This window comes from Aulonocara sp. 'chitande type north' Nkhata Bay, linkage group LG12, assembly GCF_057382095.1.
Source record: "Aulonocara sp. 'chitande type north' Nkhata Bay isolate Kocher_YH1m ecotype deep benthic linkage group LG12, A_spYH_male_GT1.1, whole genome shotgun sequence".
Classification (NCBI taxonomy): domain Eukaryota; kingdom Metazoa; phylum Chordata; class Actinopteri; order Cichliformes; family Cichlidae; genus Aulonocara; species Aulonocara sp. 'chitande type north' Nkhata Bay.
The window spans coordinates 32,562,637-32,583,545 of NC_141355.1; the positions used below are offsets into that span (position 1 = coordinate 32,562,637).

Genomic DNA, 20,909 nt, shown 5'->3' on the forward strand with positions numbered 1-20,909 from the left:
ATCCTGTATATGCGAATAACTTGGCTAACTTTGAAATAACTTTGAAACCGATACCTCAGGTGCATACATAGGAGGCTGAGGGCTACCACGGGTCGCTGCCAGTATTTTTGTTTTGTTTTTTCCAGGTACTCACCCACTTGGTGGAAAGACTTAATTTGTCCCTAATGATTCATCTCACATGCAAAATATATCCATATGTGACTGCTATACATTTGTGTCTGTTATAGAAATAATTTTTATAAGTACCTACACACATACAAACATTAAAGTTTTCACAAGCCTGCAGCATCCTGTGAAAACCTGCATATATATCATATCATATATCATGATTCAGTAGCTTGTAGAAAAGCTTTTAGCATCAGTAAACTGAAGTAGTCTTTTTCTATATTATTTTATCAGACTGTCAGTTTTTGAGGGACTTTTGTTACGGAAGCGTTTATGGTCTGAAAAGTTTCCTCGTCCTGTGACTATAAAATAAGTCCAAGCCATCATCCTTCCACCACCATTCTCGATAATTCGTATGAGATGTTGACACGTTGTATTTGACTTTCACCAGAAGTGACGCTGGCATTACGACCAAACATCTCCCACAAGGTCTTGTCTGACCAAAGTATATTGTTCCAAAGGTCTTGTGGATTGTTCAGATGCAACTTTGTAGACCTAAGCTGTGCTGCCATGTTCTTTTTACAGAGAAGAGGCTTTCTCTTGGCAGCTCTTCCAAATAAGCCAAAATTCTGTCTTTATGTATTGGTACTGTCGTGAACTTTAACTTTTGTTGTGCTGACTGAGGCCTGTTCAGTTTGACATGTAGGGTTTTTTTGGGTTTTTTTTGCAATTTCTATAAGAATTAGACAGTCTGAATCAGATATGAGTTTGCTGAAATGTCCACTCCTGGGAATATTGTGGCATTATGTCAACATGTGGTCACTTGCTGATCATTTAGTGAAGGGTAATTTGCAGCACCTGGTGGATACTTTCCTTCTTAATTCCTATGGAAGCAGTAAAGGTGTACCTAGTGTTTCATAGGGCTCTGAAAGAGTGCAGTGAAAACTTCCTTTTTTACATGACTGTAATAAACAGGACTTTTATATGTTTTTGTTTGCCCTTGTTATGTTGTACTTCTACAGGGTCACAGAGCTCAATGCTTTTATCCTGCCTAATTACTATAAATAGAACTAAATTTTCAGTCATCACATTAGGCATTTTAGGTATTTGCAGGTTATTCATTAAAATAATTTTCTTTCTAGTGATTTGACTGCACCATTCATTTCTTTTTTCTTTTTTTTAAGAAATAAAGAAAGACTGAGTGCGAGTGAACTTCAAACTAATGTTCCTGTCCCAGTTAAAAGGATGTGAAAAATGATTATCAGTGGAAGGATGGATGGATGCTAAATGTTTGCACTTTAGATGTTCAGTCTGAATAAATAACATAGTCAACCTTGTCTTTTGTGCTAAATAAGTGAAAAAAATGATTGTAGGTGAAGTTAGATTAGAAATCTAATGAAATTGTATGAATCTGTTTAAAGATTTGTTGGAAACAAGTCAGAGTATCTTGAATTATGATCACTTACTCTCCTATTATGCATCAAGAAAGTGAGACGTGATTTAAAAAATTATTTAAACAGGAAACAGTTAAAATGATCCTACTGACGTGTAAATATTTCTCATTGTCAGACAAAACATTATATTTAAGGAAACAGACTTTTTGAGTGAATCTATTAATCTCAATTTCAGTTTCTTATTAAATTAAATGTATATTTTACAACCTGTTTAACACAAGTTTTGAACACAAGCTGAACACAGTTACTACCTCAAAAGGTTTCTCACTCCTAACACTGCTGAGTTTCTGAACAACAGAAAGCATAATTTTATTCTGACAGCTTAATGGAAATAGCATTAAATTAGCGCTCTGTATATATTCTACTCTGTCTGTTTGCATTATTTAGGATACTTAGAAAAGGAAAAAGAACTAGAATCACACAGAATCAGTTCTTAAGTATTGACTAAACAGTTTTGTTCATTTTAAAAGCAAGTATGAATCAGCTAAAGGATTTTTAGCCTTTCCCAAGGCTTCTTCAAAATTACTTTAGTGTGAAGGCAGCACTGCTGTGCGTAGTCTTGGAAAAATGAGGACAAAGTGTTCACAGTGTGGGCACTGTGTGGAGCTAATATCCAGATGCAAACTATTTGCTAAATAGCCACAATCTTTGATGATGTCTCTCCAGTGTGGGCTAAACCATAGTATGCAATCAAACCAGAAGCACTGCCTCCCAGGCTCTGCTAAATGGGAATGACAAAAATGGAGATTAATTGCCCAAAATCATTAACTTTATTTGTTAAACAACATCCCCTTTAGGTCTGTTAAAGGCCAGTGTTTCTCAAACTATTCCTCAGCTTTTATTTCTTTGCATAGGGTCCAAGAGGTCCAGATGGCCCAGTGGGGGAGAAAGGATCTACAGGAATAAAGGTGAGCACATGGTCAAAAAAATCAAAGGTGATGCTAGTTACAAGATACGCAGAGTGTGATGTTCAGTTAACGCGCAGGGATTCATTGCTGGTCATATTATTCTGCAGCTGCCTTTGAGGAATGTTTGTCATTAGGTTTCCTGATTACGCACATCAAATATGCTCCATGAAAAACAAATGGCTCAAATTTCTGCAGAGAAAACGACAAATCATGAGAATCTTTACAAGAGACTTTGTTCTGAAGACTGTGGTTATTAACTGTTTTTAGCATCTGAAGAATCTTTAGAGGGCACTCTTGTTAAAAACAAATTTAACAACTGAGTCTTAAATCAAAGAGCATTAAAATATTGATGGTGCTGGTAGTGCTTGTCAGTGAGAAACACTTAAACTCTGGGGGATTTGAAAAAGCTCAGTTAACCGATGGTTTTTTTTTTTTCTTTGCAGGGCCCTGATGGTCCACGAGGAAAATTGGGCCTCCCTGGAGACATGGTGACGAAATTTCTTCTAACAGTAATTTTTTGCATTAGCACAAATCCTGGTTGCATTTGATCATTTAGCCTTCCAGCTTTCTCAGAAATAGCATTTCAGATAAACGGGCACTGTTGATACTGTAGAAGTTCAGTATTTAATGTTGCATGTATATGATGATCATCAGGTTTGGTTCCACTGTGATGGAAGCATTACTCCAGCTGTAATGTCCTCAGCTGGTTCACAGTGTTCTGCAGATTCTTAAATGAACAAATAATTCATTTTATTACACTTTTGTAATGTATTAACCATTATTAGTTGAGCAGTGAGCGTTGCAAAAGTTACATAAATAACCTTCCTGTCATTTTCGGGTCAAATCGCCTCAATTTACAACTTAAAACACTCAGAAATATTGTGTTTTACATCTGATTGCCTCAAGGCCTTATGGCATCCTCCACACTATGCACTTGAAAATATAAAAGTGATGACCCTGGCCCCTGACCCCCTGAATGGCCCACTGAACGACTCATTGAACTGAATTTGGTGGTGAAAAATGTCTGTTATGCTAATTTAAGAGCTGCTAAAACTGACTAGTCAATTTTGACCAGAAACGCTAAAGTAAGAGGGTGGGTGTGCACAAAACTGGAGGGATAAAAGTAAAAATACAGTAATGTAAAAATGGTCAATTAAAGGTAAACACATTTCTTCAAATATAAATCTAAAGTAACTGACAGCAAAGATCGTTTACACTTGCAGCAATTTATTTTAGTACATGCAACAACAGGTAGGTCCAGCAGTTCAGCGGTGCAAAATCACAATTTGATCTTATCGTGTTAAAAGCATTGGCACTGTGATGGGAGAAATGCATTTTTTTCTTACTGAGGCACCCCCACTCTGGTGGTAGAGACTAAGATAAGAGGAAAAGGAATTGAGGATGTGCGGTTTGGAAAATGAGAAAGGGGCCAAGTTTGGTGTGAATATATACAACAGTTGGTGAGATATGATCTCAGGTTCTGTTTAATATCAGTTGGCTGTAACAGTCTTAAAGCTCCATTAGATCATTTTTGTTCTGGGTTTGAACACAATCAGGTCTGAATTAGGTTAATTTTTTTTAAACTTATTGATACATTTCAAAATGACTGTCACTTCAATTATTTGACATGAACGCTTGGCAGTTCTTACTCTTGGCACCTCCTGGTTATTTGGCAAATACATCAGCAGTTATTAGGCATAAGAAAATAATGAAAGCAAAATGCACTCACACAAATTTGGGTCCAGATTCCATTTACCAAACTTGACTTTGATGGATAGAAACTTTACCAAGATAATTTCCTGTTTGTCAGGAAATGGTTGTGGTTCTAGTGGCTATCAGAGATTTCAATGCAAAACGTAGCTGTAACGTTAAACCTAATCGAGGATAGAGAGAAAGTGAACCAAGCCCTATCCTAATTTTAACACATGGAAACAACACAATTATATCTAACTGGCTGCTCAGATTTCAAAACCTATTTTTCTGTGTGTGTCATTGTCTGCAGGGAAGACTTGGTGAGCCAGGTGAATCTGGGCCTAAAGGATTTCAAGTAAGTTATTGGGGCTAACAAAGCTTTCTTTTAGGTCAGTGTTGAATTTGTTGTAAGCAATAGTAGTGGATAAGACATAGGTGTGCGTTGTTTATGTTTATCTCGTGGGGGTTATAGCATTTCAAAATATTTATGAGTACCTGGAGTGTGGGTGTAACAAATGGCTATTATTTTCAGGGTATCCAAGGCCACTCTGGACCTCCAGGAGCCAAAGGACTTGCAGGAGAGCCAGTGAGTTTTAGTACTTTTTTGAAGCTTTAACAATAGCTGCTTTTGTTGGTCACATTTTTTCTCTGGTGTTCACTCCATGTGGTTTAGTTATGCAAAATCTAGCTGTTGCAGAATTTCTTAGAAGATACGTCATAAATCAGTATCTCATTGTCTACTATAACTCAGAGCTCTGTAGCAGCTACTATGCACCCTACGTGCCCCTGCATATTTAGACTGATTTTCTTCATTTTTGACCCTACTTAGGAACTTCTATCCTGTTTGAAAAAGCCTTAGACAGCCTAATCCTCTTTCTCTCATGCTTCCCAAATCTCACAAACACAAGCAGAAAAGTAGTGAGTTGGAGACAAGTTGATTTACACCATCTCCATCCTCCTTCCCTGGCAGCCTTATTGTAGCCTCACTGTGTCTCTATGACAGCAGCCCAGTTTTTACATCTTTTAGGAGTTTTGGCTCTGTGTTGTGATGGCTGCAGATTAACTTATATTCACAAATCCAAACTTTCTGCCTATTACTTGTTTCTTTTCACCTGTTCTTTTTACTCTTTTAATGTCACTTTCAGAGGTTTGTCCAAGATTAGAAAATGCTCTTAACCTTTTTATTGAGGCTCCTGTTTTATTGCCACAGGGACCAGCAGGGCCACCAGGAACGACTGGGCCACTTGGGGAGATTGGGCCGAGTGTAAGTTGATCACACAGTCTGTGTAAAGCCTCCAACTGACTTTTACATTTGGATAGAATAATAAAGCTGTGACTGTTCCTAACAGGGGCTACCAGGGAAGACCGGAGAGAGAGGACCGCCTGGTGATCTTGGAGAGAAGGTGACGAGGATGATATGTTGTCAGAATTGCACTTTTTTTTTTATTGAATTATAATATCAAAACTGCCTTTGATGATTTAATCATGTCATTTGTGTCTCCAGAAAGGTCACATTGTTTTAGGTCTACTCTGGGATCATTGAGAAATTGTGATTTATTTGCTTTATGCTTTACAGAAATATATAGTACTGAATACATTCAGACTCATTTTCCCCAAATTATCGGTAGCATAAAATGTAAAGAAAATCAGAATACAGTACAGCAATGGTACAAGACTATTTATTATTATTATTTTAAAGCCTGTATGTATCGATCAGCATTAATGGCACCTATGTGTCCATATTACTTGCGCTAAAGCAGCCCAATACAATCAGGGATGTCAGACGATTCCGCTCCTCTTTAAACCAGAGGATGCGGTTTCCAGGATTTCCAAAAAGAATTTCAAATCAGGCCACAGGATTTTCCTGTCTTTTTTCCATGCATAGTGAGCTCAAGCCCAGGAGGCAGCAGCAGTGTTTCTGGATCTCGTTTATATGGTTATTCTTTTGCCTAATACTTTTAATTTGCATTTGTACATGTAGAGATGAACAGGGCTCAATGGCAGCGGGTTTCAAAAGTGTTCCTGAGCCCATGCAGGGCTCTGCGCTACAAAATCATGCCTGCTTTTATTGCTGTGCCGCCTGAGAGTCTGAGGCCTTTCATTTCGGAGGCCTTTCAATTCTGGCTTGTCCCTTGCATGCATAGATTTCCATTCATTCTTTGAATATTTTAATGATACTATATATAATAGATCAATTCAGTTTTAGTTATACGGTGCCAATTCACAACAACAGTTGCTTTATATTGTATTCCAACAATATTGGAGAGAAAATCTCCACAATCAGATGGTTTAGTGAAATCAACAAACACACTAAATCAAGTTTAGTGTGTTTGTTCTATACACGCCAATTTCTTAAACACGCAAAACAGATCTCAAACTTGTAGTAAAGATAAAACTTGTATAACAAAAAATAGTTCTCCAGTTTCCACAGGGTCTCATTTTTCTTGAAAATAGTTTTGTACACAGCCAGAAAACACTGTAGATACTTTAGAAAGGAAATGTCATGTGAAATTATATGTCATATAGTCGAGGTGCAATGCTGAAGTTAAGAGGGCATCATCATAGTTGAGGGCATACCCAACTATGATGGGTAAGGCTGTGTCTGTCTGTTTAGACTTCTGCTACAGGTCATTCTGTGATGCTATGGATATATATAGCTGAGATTATTTGACCCTGTAGTGCTTCTATGACAAATGTTTTTCCATACATCATATGAGTTCAGAAGGTCTACAACAATTTTTATTTGAGAGGTATCTGTCAGACTAAACTCCACATGAAATCCGAGACTCAAGGTTTTTCATTACAATGTTGCACTGTAATGGGATAGGTGTTACTCCCTTGACCCGTCAGTGGGTTTAATATTGATGCACAAGAATAACCTACTGGATTTGGACTTATCTACTAAGATAGGTATCGACCTGTGAATACAGTGTAACTGCTCAAAGTTCAAGTTTTAAAAAAGTAACATTAATTCCAAAGCTGTATGAACTGCTTTTTGTATATATGTGACTGTTGTGTTCCTGTATGCTTTTTATCCACTCAGGTTGCTGTCTTTGTCTTTGCTGCCATTGTTAATAATTTCATTACTTTTCAGCACAAAAAGTACCGGTAGTAGTTTTGTGCTGGCAGATTAAGTTAAGCTATTAGTTAGTTAAGCTTTTGTAAAAAGTCAGTTTTTACTCCCATGATTTACATCGTAGTACCCTTCATAACAGGTGGCACTGATTAAATTTATCCTGTTGATATCAAAGATTGCATGTTAGACATTTAACACATTGATGGTAGCTTAACGGTCACGCTTCACTGTTTGACAGGGTGACATTGGTCTACCTGGTAGCATCGGCGAACAAGGCTTGATTGGCGAGAGAGTGAGTTTCCCAAGTTTTCTTTCTGTGATGTCTTAATGATTATGATGTACTTGATTTATTTAGTCTGCACCAAAATCGACACAAAGTGCTAAATGTTTGAGTGTGCAATTACATCTGTTTTTGCTTCCATTTCATTACCGTCTTTGTCATCAGGAAGAAATACAACTATAATGTTTTTGTGATTTGTCTGTCAGGGTGAGCCAGGCATTGATGCGGAGGCTGGGCCAAGTGGACCTGATGGTGCCAAGGCAAGTTTTAAAATACTTTAAAAATATAAAAAAAGAGATGTGTATTAACTGTTTTTAATTGTACAGTCCCGGAGTGATTATAAAAACATTTATCAATTATTCAGCTAGTAGTTAAATAATTGTTATTAACTTCGACGCTGATTAATTTTATCCTGAAGCTGTCGGTGAACTTTGCAAACTTTCCTGTTTACGGTAGCAGCTTACTGTAATTAGAACAAGTCAAGTATTGTTTGTGAGATATTGGCCTTTGTACAATTGGAGTACATTGTGTTGATGCTCAGTGAAAACAGATAGCAAGCTATTTTAGGAGCTCTGCTGTCTGGCAGATAGTGTGACAGAAAAAAGAGGAAAAGCATAAAAAGTGTGCCTATTCAGCAAAGCCAAAATGTTGGAAGTACGGCTGATGGACCCACAAAGCGCTTTTTGCTCTGTCAACGTGCTAAAATGTGAGCTGAGAACACTGAGGATTAGAAGAAGCAACCTGAGATTCTTTTCAGCTTCATGCTGTACAGGACTTTTTCTTCTGTTCAGCGGAGTAAACTACTTTGAGAGGTTTCTGGCCACAGTGCAGCTACCAGAAGAGATTAGCAGCTTTTGCTGTTGTTTGAGGAATGAAAGGGGAGTGAAAATCGGTGCATTGTAGTGGTTTATTGCACAAATATTATGTAAACCATCAGCAGAAAATCACAAGATTAAACTTTTAGAAACAATGTTTACCAAACTATGTAATTACGATACTTTGACATGGTATGAACCCCATTATATTTGTTTTCACTGAAATGTCTTGCAGTCTTGTCTCGTCAGAGCTACCAGCCAGTATTCTATTTGAGAAGGTGGCAAAATGTCCCTGACTTTGCCAAATAAATGCTTCTCCTGTATTAAAGTGTTATTAGCTCATTTGGCTAAAGTAACAAACTACCAGTCAGAAACTAATCAAACTTACGGACGATGATTGCTGAATGTGTCTTCACCCAAAATCGTTCTCAAGGTTCTGGTCACGCTGTACAGGCAGTAACCTGTGAATTGTGATGGATCATGGGCCGATGACTTACACATAAAAATCCTGTAACAGATAACGGAAATACTAAACAGCCTGCATTTAGATTAAAAATAAGGATCACAGCATTTGATTGTTGTTTCACCATTAGTCAGCATTAGTTCACAATTACATCTTAGAATATGAACATGGTTGTCCTGTGATAAACGAGGAGCAATATATTGGGGAGTCAGACCATACTCTGTAAGTAATTTAAATAATCTTAAAATTGATTCTAAAATGTCCTGGAACCTAATGTAAAAGGGCTAGATCAGGAGTAATGAAGGTCACTTTTCATTCCCTGCTAATAAATGTTGACTGATGACTTAATAACAAAGTGTTAATTAAGGGTAAGGGGTAGTGGGGTTGGAGATTTAAACATGTGTTGATGTTTTAGATGAAGAACATTTTTTGAATTGTTCTAATTTTATTTTTAAAGAACTTCATGATGTCAGTGCTAGTTAGCACTAATGCAGCCACTCTGGATCAACAGGGGTTGAAGATCGTGGCACGGCTAAGATTATAGTGACTATGATCGTGTTGCCTTTGAAATGGTTGCTTTGAAGGCAGGGACCAGATCTGTGACTACACACAGTTAACTTAATTACATTCATAGCACAGCCAGAACCTCGTAGATTTGAAACAGTAATTGAAAAATGTCTCCAAGAATACAGCGAGTGCAACACAGTTGGTGCAAAACAATGACATAGATGCTCTGCATCCTTGATTTTATATAGAAATAGAACCAGAATAGAACCAGTTAAGTCATGCAAACAACATGACATGCATGCACTGAGTTGCAGTAATTGTTCCAGGCTGCCTCAGATTGATTGCAAAATTGAAACTGTGTCTACATTTATAGACAACAATTAATGCAAACCTTTACCAATTTCTCTCAGTCTCTTTTTCCTAGTCACAAGGAGGTTGCATTTTATTTTTGCTCTGTGACTGAACCACAAAGGACCATGAAACCTGACAGAACTGTCAGCCTGACTACAGTGCTGGAAAAAAAACTGAAGTTGTTCTCATTTTCCTCTGTTAATAATGGCATAATAATAATATGCCGTGTTCTCTAAAGTCTAAGTGCGTTGGGACACCTCAGTTCAGTCTTGCATTCTAATGAGATACTCATTTGGGATAGTCTGTTTTATTTCTCGTTACTTTACATGAAGAAGGTCCACTATGCCTTTTCCTAAAAAGTACTGTCAGACAGCAAGACGGGTAGACTTTCTTAGAAGACGACATTTCGGCTGTAAAAAGTTAGACGGCCAAGAAATTGTCAGTGAAACAAATCTGTCCTCATGATAATTTCTGATGATGTAACATCATATTTACAGCCAAACTTTGCCCTACTTTCTTATGATACTTGATACTCTGGGAGCACAAACACCTTAAAGAATATGTCAAGTCAAAATGACACTTTTATTTATTTATTTTTTATCTCTGAAATATTTCCAGTACGGTGCCTGTTTGGTCTAATAAATTAGTCATGCTTTTGTGTCATCCTGGCTTAACGGCTGTAGCTCTATTTACAAGCTTGGAAACTGCAGCTAGCTCAGAGTGCTGGAGTAAGACTTTTAGATACAGTTAGCTGTACCGCTTGCCTTTTCTGCGCTTAGACGTCTGTTACTGTACAGAAATGCTGAATACCATTAAAGATTTTATATATAACCTGAAGCTCTCCTCGGAATCAAACTCCTCCGGCTGGTAGATATTAACTCCTTACACTACCAGCAGGCATCTCCATCCGCTGTTGTGCAGGCCTCTCAGTGGGCAGTATCATTAATGGCTTATAAAACACTGTAACATATTTATTTTGGGCTTGTAAAATACTTTATTGGATATAAATAATGATACTTTGTTCAAATATATGAAGCTATGAATGTTTGTAATTATTGTTACAGTAATCCAGTTTATTCTCACTCAACTGTTAGATCATGGTTTTCTTCTTTTTATTTGACTCGTTCCACTCTTCCCAGGGTGAAAAGGGGGATGCTGGTCCTGAGGGCACCACAGGAGACAGGGGTGAATTTGGCCTGAAAGGAAAGGAAGGACCCCCTGGGCCTCCTGGGCTTGTGGGCGTGAGGGTGAGTGTTTTGGTAGCCAGCTCCAAATTTCATTCAGTTCCAATAAAAAGACAGCTCTTTTGGTCCACTAGAACCCTGTTTGATTTTCTGTTATCAGGGTCAGGAGGGTAAACCTGGCAAAATTGGGGAAAGAGGAAGGCCAGGAGAAAAGGTTTGTCAGTTCACTTGCTTGAAGCTAAATACATCTTTCAATCGTGGATGTCTGTCAATTTACTCTCTTGCACTGGGAGTTAAAACGTTCTCTGCTGTAGTAGTAAACAAACAGAAAGGTCTGTAACCTCAATAAGCACAACACTGAAGGTGCTTGTCAAGTAGAGTTTTAGCATTAGATGTTTGATTTTGACAAACTAACTGCACAACTACTTAGGGCTATTTGTATGCTCAGTGAATAGCTGCTCATTGATGGCCTTTCTCCAGGGGAGCAAAGGTCAACAAGGTCATCTGGGTGAGACTGGGCCAGCCGGTGTGCCGGGAGAGCTAGGATTTTTTGGGCAGAAGGGAGCAAGAGGAACCATCGGACCAGTGGTAAATTCTTTACAGTAGGACTAAAAGACTTCATTAGTGTGTTTGTATATATGGGCTAAATATATATATTTCCCTAGGGTGCTCCAGGGAGAATGGGCCAACAAGGAGACCCGGGCATATCAGGTTACCAGGTAAGCCTTTGTTTAATACAAGCATCTAATTGTGGGGTGTTATGAAAAATGAGAGACCCGAGGGGAATATTCAAACAGCCAGGTTTTCATCTTCAGGCTCTGTACAGACTCACATAAAAAGGGATGTTTTTTCACGGGTCATTGCGATGATTCTTGCGTACAAAACGATCCCTATGAGTGGCACCTACTCCAGTCAGAGAATATATGAGACGACGATCTATAAAAAATATAACAGTAAAATGCAACACTATTACTGCATATAAGACGGAATAATATCATTAACCTGGGGATTCATCTTATCAAGTAGTAAAATAAACATTTTCATTCAAGTTAATTATTTTATGACTGTATGCACGCTATTGAAGTAAAGGCCAGTGACACTATTGGATGCAGTCGGATGTTTTTTCTGCTCTTCTTCTGTCTTACAAACACGTCACACTGTGAAGCTTAAGCTCAGAGCTTGCTGTTCTGAAATGAGGTTGGGTCATAATCGTATTTTCTTGTCATAGGGTCACGCTGGACCACCAGGCCCACTGGGACCACCTGGGCCAAAAGGTGAAAAGGTACATTCCCAGTCTTATTTACTGCCTCTAATAGGCAGTTGCTCTTTGTGTCTAATGAGCTCTTCCTAACAATGTATGTAGCACATTGTCTTTGAGTGCATGGTCAGGAGTGTTTTTTGGGGATACACTTGAACTTCAGTTGTGTCTCTAATTAGTGCTTCCTGTGTCTATCTTGTTGTCCTTGCAATATCCCCAAAGTCATCTCTAATTTGATCAGTGATATGAACTAGGACACACCCAATTAACTCAGTGTATCAAGTGTATATAATTAGCCAAGCACCTGGACTCTTCTGCACATGATTTTGGTGAGATTAGCCACATAATTTGTGTTTATTTGACAGGAGCAGCATAGAATGTAACTCACTGCACCACAGTTTTAGTGAGATGCTAATTTGCAATTTTTTTAGTCCCTTGGCAGAAGCCATTTGGATGTGGATATTTGTCATTTTCCCTTTGCCAATATCCTAGATATGATGGCTATGCTTGTGCTCTAATTAAATCAATATCATCCAATCACATGGATGATTGCAAAATTTATGACTGTCAATAAAAAATAGTGCAGATAAATACAGATCTGTCACAGTTCTGTTTTTATCATTTTTGCTACAGTACATTTTCGTTCATTTACTTGGCCCCTGCTCAGCCCTAATTATACTTCAGCTTTTTATTTTCCTTTCTGGGCTCTTCAATTATTTATTTCACTTGATACATGCACAGCACATACCTATTAAAATTATACACATATCTGTGGCTATTGTTTAATGAATCTCATAAAGACCCTGGAACAAATATTGGCTCCATTTATGTAAAATGGAATCATTGTGGGTAATAGTGCATGTAATGATTTGCCATCCATATAAAGAGAGCAAGCCATGTGTTTCAAACAAAGCATGCATTGATTTTGCAAAGACTGCTGGATTTAAGGGAAAATCTACTGATTGCAGTTGTTTTTTTTTCTATGTTGCTCAATTAGGGTGAACAGGGGGATGACAGCAAATTAGAAGGTCTCCCAGGTCCTGAAGGTGACAGAGTGAGTTTCCGAGATTTAGCAGTTTTTCAAGTGCTGGTTCTCTGTGTGCTCTTCCTGATTGTTTATTATGTTTTCCAATCTTAATCCAGGGCCGTCCTGGAGACAGAGGAGAGAGAGGAGAACCAGGTGACCCAGGGCAGACTGTAAGTAAAGTTTAAAAAAAAAGTGATATGCTCCTCTTTTTACATTATTTTTGGTGCAAACGGGGTTAAAATCAGCATTGAAATGAAGAAAATAAACATTTTCAGGGTCAAATAGGTTTTGATGGAGCAAGAGGGGATCCTGGTGCCCCTGGCCTTCCTGTAAGTATACTTTTTCTTGTAAACTGTAAAACTCAGTTGTATGAATATTGTGTAAAATTGTCCATAAAAAAAACTGCAATCTTTAAATCAAACACTAATAATCATTTCAGGGGAAACCTGGACCAAAGGGACAACCAGGACTGAAAGGATCCAAAGGTGACCAAGTAAGGACATAAATAGTTGCAAGATTTTACATTTATGAGTAACTTAATCACCTCTTCCAATATTACTGGGATATTATTATTACTGTATTTTCTTTTATGTACCCATGTCTGAACCTTGACATGAATTCTTTGTGTTTCAGGGTCAGAAAGGAAAATCAGGGGCAAGAGGTGCATCTGGTACCAAAGGGCCACCAGTGAGTTGGACAAACTCCTTGTCTGCTTATATAATGAAACCTTAACTTAAACATTAACATAAAGTTTTCTGATCGTCCAAGGGTCCCGAGGGCTCCACTGGTCCACGTGGGGTTGTTGGGAGGGAGGGACTTGAGGGTCCACCTGGTATGGATGGCCAGCCTGGCATAGATGGAAGTAAAGGCGTTAAGGTGAAGACACTGTCAGTGGTGCCTGTTTCATTGAATGAAAAGAAAATATTGCTCATTGATTGCCTCCTGTATTTAGGGGGAGCAAGGAGAAGATGGAAACGTGGGCTTTCCTGGAAAACCTGGGCAGCAGGGTGAAAAGGGTGTAACAGGGCTTCCTGGAAATCAAGGATCCTTTGGTCCAAAGGTGATGATGATGAAATGATGCTTGACAGCTTGCCTGGCTTTGATCATATTCATAAGGAACATGTTAACAGCATAAGAATCTTTATAGACTGCAGTGCAGGCAAAATTGTTGCTGATATTACTCGTAATTGCCAGAAAGCTTTTAATCTGCTATAAATGCCTCCCTCAGCAACATAATGCTGCCTTTATATGTGGAGCCTTATGTAATTTCAAAGGCTGAATGCTGCATAAAGTCTTTATACTGTTTCTCAGAAGACCTACTATCCATTGCAATAATGTCGGGAAGTTTGTGTTGGAAAGTATCAATGAATTGCCACAGTTTTTGTTTGCATGTCCTTGCAAATATTATATAAGATGCAAATATGCAAGACAAACAGAGAGGCTGTATTTATGAGATCTGAAGCATTGGACAGTTTTCACCTCGCTGCCCCACTCAGGGCATCAAGTTGCATTCTAATTTTGTTATATGTGATGATCTAAACATAAACATGCCAAGTTTTGATGAACTGTAGCTTGGTTCTTCTGCATCTAAATCTAAACCGATTTAAGGGGCACCCAAACGAGAAAGCAACAGGCCAGCACAACTGTATTTTAGGTTAAGTTTTGCTACTGATACTTGCTACATGATTAGGGACCACACTAAATGCAATTAGCAGTGCCTTATCAGAGAAAACATGAAGTAGGTGCTCGCTGAACTATAGTGACTTCTTCACCTCTATATATAACACCTCGTTGTCCTGTTCACTGGTACCATCCTGTTTCAAAGCAGAAACCATCGTTCCCATCCCAAAACAGTCAAATGTCACATGTCTGAACGATTTCAGACCTGTGGCACTCACCCCCATTCCCGCCAAATGCCTGGAGAGACTGGTCATTAAACACATCAGAGCTGCTTTTCCACCATCCCTGGACTCGCACCAGTTTGCATACAGGGAGAACCGGTCAACCGAGGATGCGATCGCCACAGTGCTGCACACATTACTGAAGCACTTGGAACACAGGAACACCTATGCACGGCTCCTCTTTGTAGACTACAGCTCGGCTTTTAATACCATCCGGCCATACAAACTCCGTCCCAAACTCCACCAACTGGGACTTAACTCCTCTCTGTGCAACTGGATTGTGGACTTCCTCACTAACCGTAGACAGAGTGTCAGAGTGGGTAAGAACACCTCTTCCACCCTTGTGGTCAACACCGGTGCCCCTCAGGGGTGTGTTCTGAGCCCTCTGCTATACACTCTCTTCACCCATGACTGTATTTCCTCCTGCGCGTCCAATCTCATTGTTAAGTTTGCAGATGACACTACAGTGCTCGGACTTATATCCAACAATGATGAGACAAACTATAGGACAGAGGTGCAACAACTAGAGTCATGGTGCCACGACAATAACTTGGTCTTAAACACCAAAAAGACCAAGGAGATCATTGTAGATTTCCGGAAGAGGGGTCATAACAACCATCTGCCTCTCTTCATTGGCAGTGAGGCGGTGGAGAGGGTGAGCAGTTTTAAATTCTTGGGGGTAACTGTGACCGAGGACCTGTCCTGGGGCAACCATATCACCTCAGTTGTACGGAAGGCCCAACAGCGCCTCTACTACCTGAGGAGACTGCGGAGCGCACACATTCCCAGATCTCTGATGTTGAACTTCTACAACTGTGCCATCAGCAGCGTTCTGACGTATGGATTTCTAGTGTGGTTCCCCAGCTGCACCAAGGCCGATCAGCAAGCACTCCAGCGGGTGGTGAAAGAAGCTGGCAGAATTATTGGAACAAGTCTGCCAGAGATCAGTAATATCTTCCCCACTCGCTGTCTGAGGAGGGTGCACAGTATCCTGCGGGACCAACATCACCCTGCGCGCCACCTTTTCCATCTGCTGCCCTCAGGGAGAAGGTACAGGTCTATACAGGCCAGAACATCCAGACTGGCCAACAGCCTGTATCCACAGGCTGTGAGGCTCCTGAACTCTCTGCCCCCCTCTCACGGACAATAACCATATCCAACTTCTTAATAGCAATGAACTGGTCTGCATTGGTGCATCATATCTTTGCCCCCCCCCCCCCCCCCCCCCCCTCTTTCTTAAATAGATAACTATCATATCTGATATCATATCTCACAGTACAATAATATTGAATGGGTTGCATTGTTGTATTTTGTCATGTTTCTCAGGTCTTTGTCTGAATTTCTACGAACATTATTGCTAAGGATTGTCTTATTGCATTGGAGTCACACTGGGTTAAATATGTACACTTGGGTTTTAAGGGGTATTTATTATTTTCTTCTTTTTTTTGGGTTGTATGGAAGCCCCAAACGCAATTTCATTGTTCTTGACAATGACAATAAATAAATAAATACTAAATACTAATACTAAATACTTCTGTATTTTTGTTAAAGTATCTATATAGAGGTTATGGCATGGATGTAAAAACGATTCTCGTGTGATTGCATTTCTTCTATAGGGCGAGAAGGGGCTCCCAGGACAAATTGGTCCAGCTGGGAAGAGAGGATCCATTGGCGGGATGGGATTACCAGGAAAACAAGGAGATCAGGGAGTTAAAGGGCAACTGGTGAGGGCTGACAACTCAAATTCCTTTATAGGACAGCATTCTTTTGCTAGGGAATAAAATCCATACTTTCCCTTCCTTCTTTTTTATTAGGGGGATACTGGTGAACAAGGATTTCCGGGGGTGTTTGGTCTCTTTGGACCAAAGGTAAGCTTCTACGCATTCTCCATTTAGAAGTGATGACCTCAGGCCAACATTTTTAGACTGAATAAAGTTTTTAACCTTTAGAATAGGCTTATTAAAGTAATTTGTGGGTTTAAGTCACCTTAAGGCTGAAAAACTTTTTTAGTCTTAAGTTGTCGAGAGCTGCATAATATTATATGATTTTTGGAAATATTAGACATGAAAGCTGTTTGGTATTACTGTAACATGCCTCAGGATGACATCTGCTACACCATAAGTTTTACTTACAGCATTGCTGAAGTATATATCATTACAAGCTGAAGAAACAGAATAGGCTTTATTGGAGTCTGAGTCTTTAATTTAAAACCCTGAGAGTGATGTTGGATATTTTCCTGCAGTGGGGAGTTGAACAGGAGTGTCGAGCGCATGAGCTTTGTGCCGGTGCTCGGTAGAGTTTATAATGGTCGTTCTTACTCAGAAGAAATGGGCAAGAATAGTTAAAGCATGACAAGTTCTGGAGTGATGTTACGTTTGTAATGTCAACAATATTGATAACTGTAATAAGTGTAAAATGTAGTGTTTTTGTAATGGCACTTTTTATGGTCAGGGCTTCTGTAAAACACTGTGCTTCAAACCATTTACTCCTTTTTTATATACATATTTAAAAGGAAAACTGTCAGCGCATGTGCTGTTCACCTGTTGGATAAATGTTTGAAATAGCACATCTGTAACAGCACCTCCATGTTTGTGAAACCAAACTTTAGATTTATAAGAATATTCTGCGCTGCTGTGTTCTGTGCTTGTAAACCGCTTAGCTTTAGATTCCAGACTGCTCGTTTAAAAAAGTAATTTTTAACAACTTACATACTTGAAGAATAACTGTTTATTAATTTAAAAAGCTGCCTAATTGATGTAGTGTTTGTTTGTACTCTTACCTCTGCAAAAAAAGAGATGCTAACACCTTGAAGCTAAGTTGCTTTTTACACAATCTAAGGTAAATCCACACAAAATTTCTAAAGCAACTTTTTAAACCTGATATTAAAAACATCGTTTTGTTTGTTTGAGAAAATAATCCGCTGATCTGTATAGTGCGGTAAAACATTATTTTACTGTATTAATATTATAAAATGACTATTATAATAGTAGATGTATAAATTTAATGCACATGGGGCTTTGACACAGACACAATCTTAGACCTGCTTCTTAATGAATTGCAGCTAGAGACATTTCTTCAGCAGCTTTAATGGTGATGGAGGACAGTTTAAAACTGGCATATAGCTGTTTAAACATATCAACATCAGACAATATCATGAGAATCAGGGTTTCCCATCATCCAGTTTCCCACATGTAGCACACAGCTTTGGATGTGTTCTCACTACTTTAAATAACATGTTTGGTTTAGACAAAGAAATACAAATACTATTGTCTTTTTTTTCTTGGGCTTGTTTCTAGGGACCTCCAGGAGACACTGGCCCAGCAGGAATACAGGGACCAAAAGGACCACGTGGTTTGATGGTAAGATGAAGATTAACGGTAGTTTGGCAACTTGGTGCAGTATTTCAGCCAATTTCTGTGCACTGAACTCTCACAAACTGCACACTTGGCATGAAAATTAAGTACCACTTCATCAGATGCTACATCATCCGTCCTCAGTCACTTACATGCTTCTGCTTTCCAGGGTATGGAGGGTGCTTTGGGCCCCATTGGCATCATTGGCCCCAGCGGTCATCCTGTATGTACCTCGTATGTCATCCCATGTGCCAAGCTTTATGTGACTTCTCCCTGGTTTTTTGGCAATGATGGAGTGATCCTTTGTCTTGTTTCTCTCCATCAGGGACCCCAGGGTGACAAAGGAAGTCGAGGGGAGACGGTGCGTGGCGCTGTTTTGATGAATCCTTTTCTGTCTTTACTGTGAGCACAGAATAGGATACTTAGTATGGAGACAGCACACCGCTCAGCCTCCTTTGCCCTCAGGACTTTTCATTTCCTATTGTGTTCCACTGTTTGTTGTTACACTCACAGTGACACTTAGCTGCTGTGGAAATCCTGTCAGGGTGATAAATGTTGGCTGCTTGCTCCTCTCAAGCTTTTTAAGAGGTTTGTTGAGTGCTCATACACAGGGATAATTCGCAACCTCACTCTTAAAACGCCAACAACATTCATGTATGGGTTTGCTGTGTGGAAATAGGATTTGCTGTGTGGAAATAGGATTTCTGAGTGTAGGCTTGCAAAGAAGCAAGAGGGCAATTCAAAATACAGTAGATAAAGACTGTCTGTTGAATTGGTAGCACTAAGATGCCATTACACTGTACAAGATAATATAAAGTCGTCTCTGCACTTATATTGATTGTATTGCTTTCATCTCTCTAACAGGGGACGCAGGGACCTAGAGTGAGTAATTAATCATATCTGTAGCTTTTACATTACTTTTTTAAAGCATGAAAAGAAATAAATGACCTTAATCACTTTTTATAAAAGCCAAGTTATAAATATTTTGAAGCCTAATGTGTGAATGGAACTTTTTAGGGATCTCCTGGTCCTCGTGGACCACCTGGACCAACCGTGAGTTCTTCTTTTTCTAAGGCAGATTTCTGTTTCAGACAATCTGGGGTTGATTTTGATGTTTCATGCGTGTGGGGGGAAATGCCAGGGAAAATTATGTTTAGTTGAAATGGATGACTTGTATTTTCCAGAAAATATAAATAAATTAATTGATCTCTGGCAAAGACAGGATGATTTAGTGGGAGAACAGACTGAGACACGCTGAGAGTAAAAAGTAGGAAAACGTGGGATTCCCTTTAAGTCTGCTGGAAAATAATTTGAAGAGTAAAAAGTCATTTGTACATGTACACTTTAAACTATAAACATACGGTGCTATTTACAGGATAATCTAACTAGTTACACCTGCTTTTCCCCCCACTGTGATCTAATACAAATAGCTTTTGGCTAGCAGCTTTTCTTTTCTGCATTTGATACGCTTTATTTCCTCCTTTTTCATGCCTCATTTCCTCTGCATTCATGATTGTGTCTTATCTGCACGTTGGGAGAAAATTAAACACCACCACCGACAGGGTAGATCAGGATTTACAGAACTGTTTCATGAACACAAATGCACTAAACGGCTGTTGTTACATAAATGCAGATAAGACAAAATAAGTTGTAATATAACAGGTTTTTTTCTGTTGTTTTCTAGGGGCGTCCCAGTTCTGCCCTTTCACTTGTAAGTGTGTTTCACCTGTTTTGTTAAACTGGATTTTTCTGGGATTAATCACATAATGCAAGTTACCTTCATGCCTTGCTACTTTTTTTTTCTGGCAGAGAAATGAAGCCCTCGGTGCTGCTTTTCAAGACATTATTGATTCTCATGCTGCACTGAGACAAGAGGTTTGTATTGATGGAAACTATGCAGCTAAAGTTAATTGGGTCACTGCAGCAGTACAGAATATAGTCATGACTATCACAGTTTTCAAGAATAGCTACAAATAAACCAACAGTTAACAATGAAATGAAGTTTCATGTACTTAAAGACAAATTTCAAAACCTCAAGTGATTTATTTATGTGCAAATTAGAATTATCCGAGCATGGACCTGCCCATGTTAGACCAGGGCAATGAGATATTTAAGATGCTGCAGCATCTCAGCACTCTGATCCAGAGTCTTAAGAACCCGCTGGGAACCCGCGACAATCCTGCCCGAATCTGCAGAGATCTCTACAACTGTGAGCAGAAGATGTATGACGGTGAGGAAATATTTAAACAGGACCATCATTTCTGCGCACATATGGTCTCTGTTTATGTAGTTAAGGGTTGTTCTCCCATCCTTCCTTCATGTTGAAAGGCACTTACTGGATTGATCCAAACCTCGGATGCGTAGCTGACATGATTGAGGTGACTTGCAACTTCACTGGTGGAGGACAAACTTGCCTGAAGCCTCTCACAGTTTCCAAGGTTAGGTTATCTATTTGTATCCATTTGCCTCAGCTAGATACAATATCCTGTAAAATGTAAATACATGTCACTTAGATACAGACAAGATTGCTTTGAA

General features: G+C 39.1%; 1 protein-coding gene across 1 annotated transcript in view; it reads left to right on the forward strand.

The window, feature by feature from the left end:
* The window catches only part of col27a1b (collagen, type XXVII, alpha 1b), a 67,779-nt gene that overhangs the window by 43,304 nt on the left and 3,566 nt on the right, over positions 1 to 20,909 (forward strand). Inside the window, exons 30-60 of the mRNA XM_086315193.1 lie at positions 2,414 to 2,467; positions 2,911 to 2,955; positions 4,470 to 4,514; positions 4,692 to 4,745; positions 5,370 to 5,423; positions 5,509 to 5,562; positions 7,474 to 7,527; positions 7,722 to 7,775; positions 10,791 to 10,898; positions 10,996 to 11,049; positions 11,316 to 11,423; positions 11,501 to 11,554; positions 12,064 to 12,117; positions 13,091 to 13,147; positions 13,237 to 13,290; positions 13,396 to 13,449; positions 13,560 to 13,613; positions 13,754 to 13,807; positions 13,889 to 13,996; positions 14,073 to 14,180; positions 16,638 to 16,745; positions 16,836 to 16,889; positions 18,318 to 18,380; positions 18,544 to 18,597; positions 18,700 to 18,735; positions 19,239 to 19,256; positions 19,392 to 19,427; positions 20,059 to 20,085; positions 20,184 to 20,249; positions 20,436 to 20,604; positions 20,703 to 20,812. Coding sequence (XP_086171319.1) covers positions 2,414 to 2,467; positions 2,911 to 2,955; positions 4,470 to 4,514; positions 4,692 to 4,745; positions 5,370 to 5,423; positions 5,509 to 5,562; positions 7,474 to 7,527; positions 7,722 to 7,775; positions 10,791 to 10,898; positions 10,996 to 11,049; positions 11,316 to 11,423; positions 11,501 to 11,554; positions 12,064 to 12,117; positions 13,091 to 13,147; positions 13,237 to 13,290; positions 13,396 to 13,449; positions 13,560 to 13,613; positions 13,754 to 13,807; positions 13,889 to 13,996; positions 14,073 to 14,180; positions 16,638 to 16,745; positions 16,836 to 16,889; positions 18,318 to 18,380; positions 18,544 to 18,597; positions 18,700 to 18,735; positions 19,239 to 19,256; positions 19,392 to 19,427; positions 20,059 to 20,085; positions 20,184 to 20,249; positions 20,436 to 20,604; positions 20,703 to 20,812 — 2,022 coding nt within the window. The remainder of the gene's footprint in view (positions 1 to 2,413; positions 2,468 to 2,910; positions 2,956 to 4,469; positions 4,515 to 4,691; positions 4,746 to 5,369; positions 5,424 to 5,508; positions 5,563 to 7,473; positions 7,528 to 7,721; positions 7,776 to 10,790; positions 10,899 to 10,995; positions 11,050 to 11,315; positions 11,424 to 11,500; positions 11,555 to 12,063; positions 12,118 to 13,090; positions 13,148 to 13,236; positions 13,291 to 13,395; positions 13,450 to 13,559; positions 13,614 to 13,753; positions 13,808 to 13,888; positions 13,997 to 14,072; positions 14,181 to 16,637; positions 16,746 to 16,835; positions 16,890 to 18,317; positions 18,381 to 18,543; positions 18,598 to 18,699; positions 18,736 to 19,238; positions 19,257 to 19,391; positions 19,428 to 20,058; positions 20,086 to 20,183; positions 20,250 to 20,435; positions 20,605 to 20,702; positions 20,813 to 20,909) is intronic.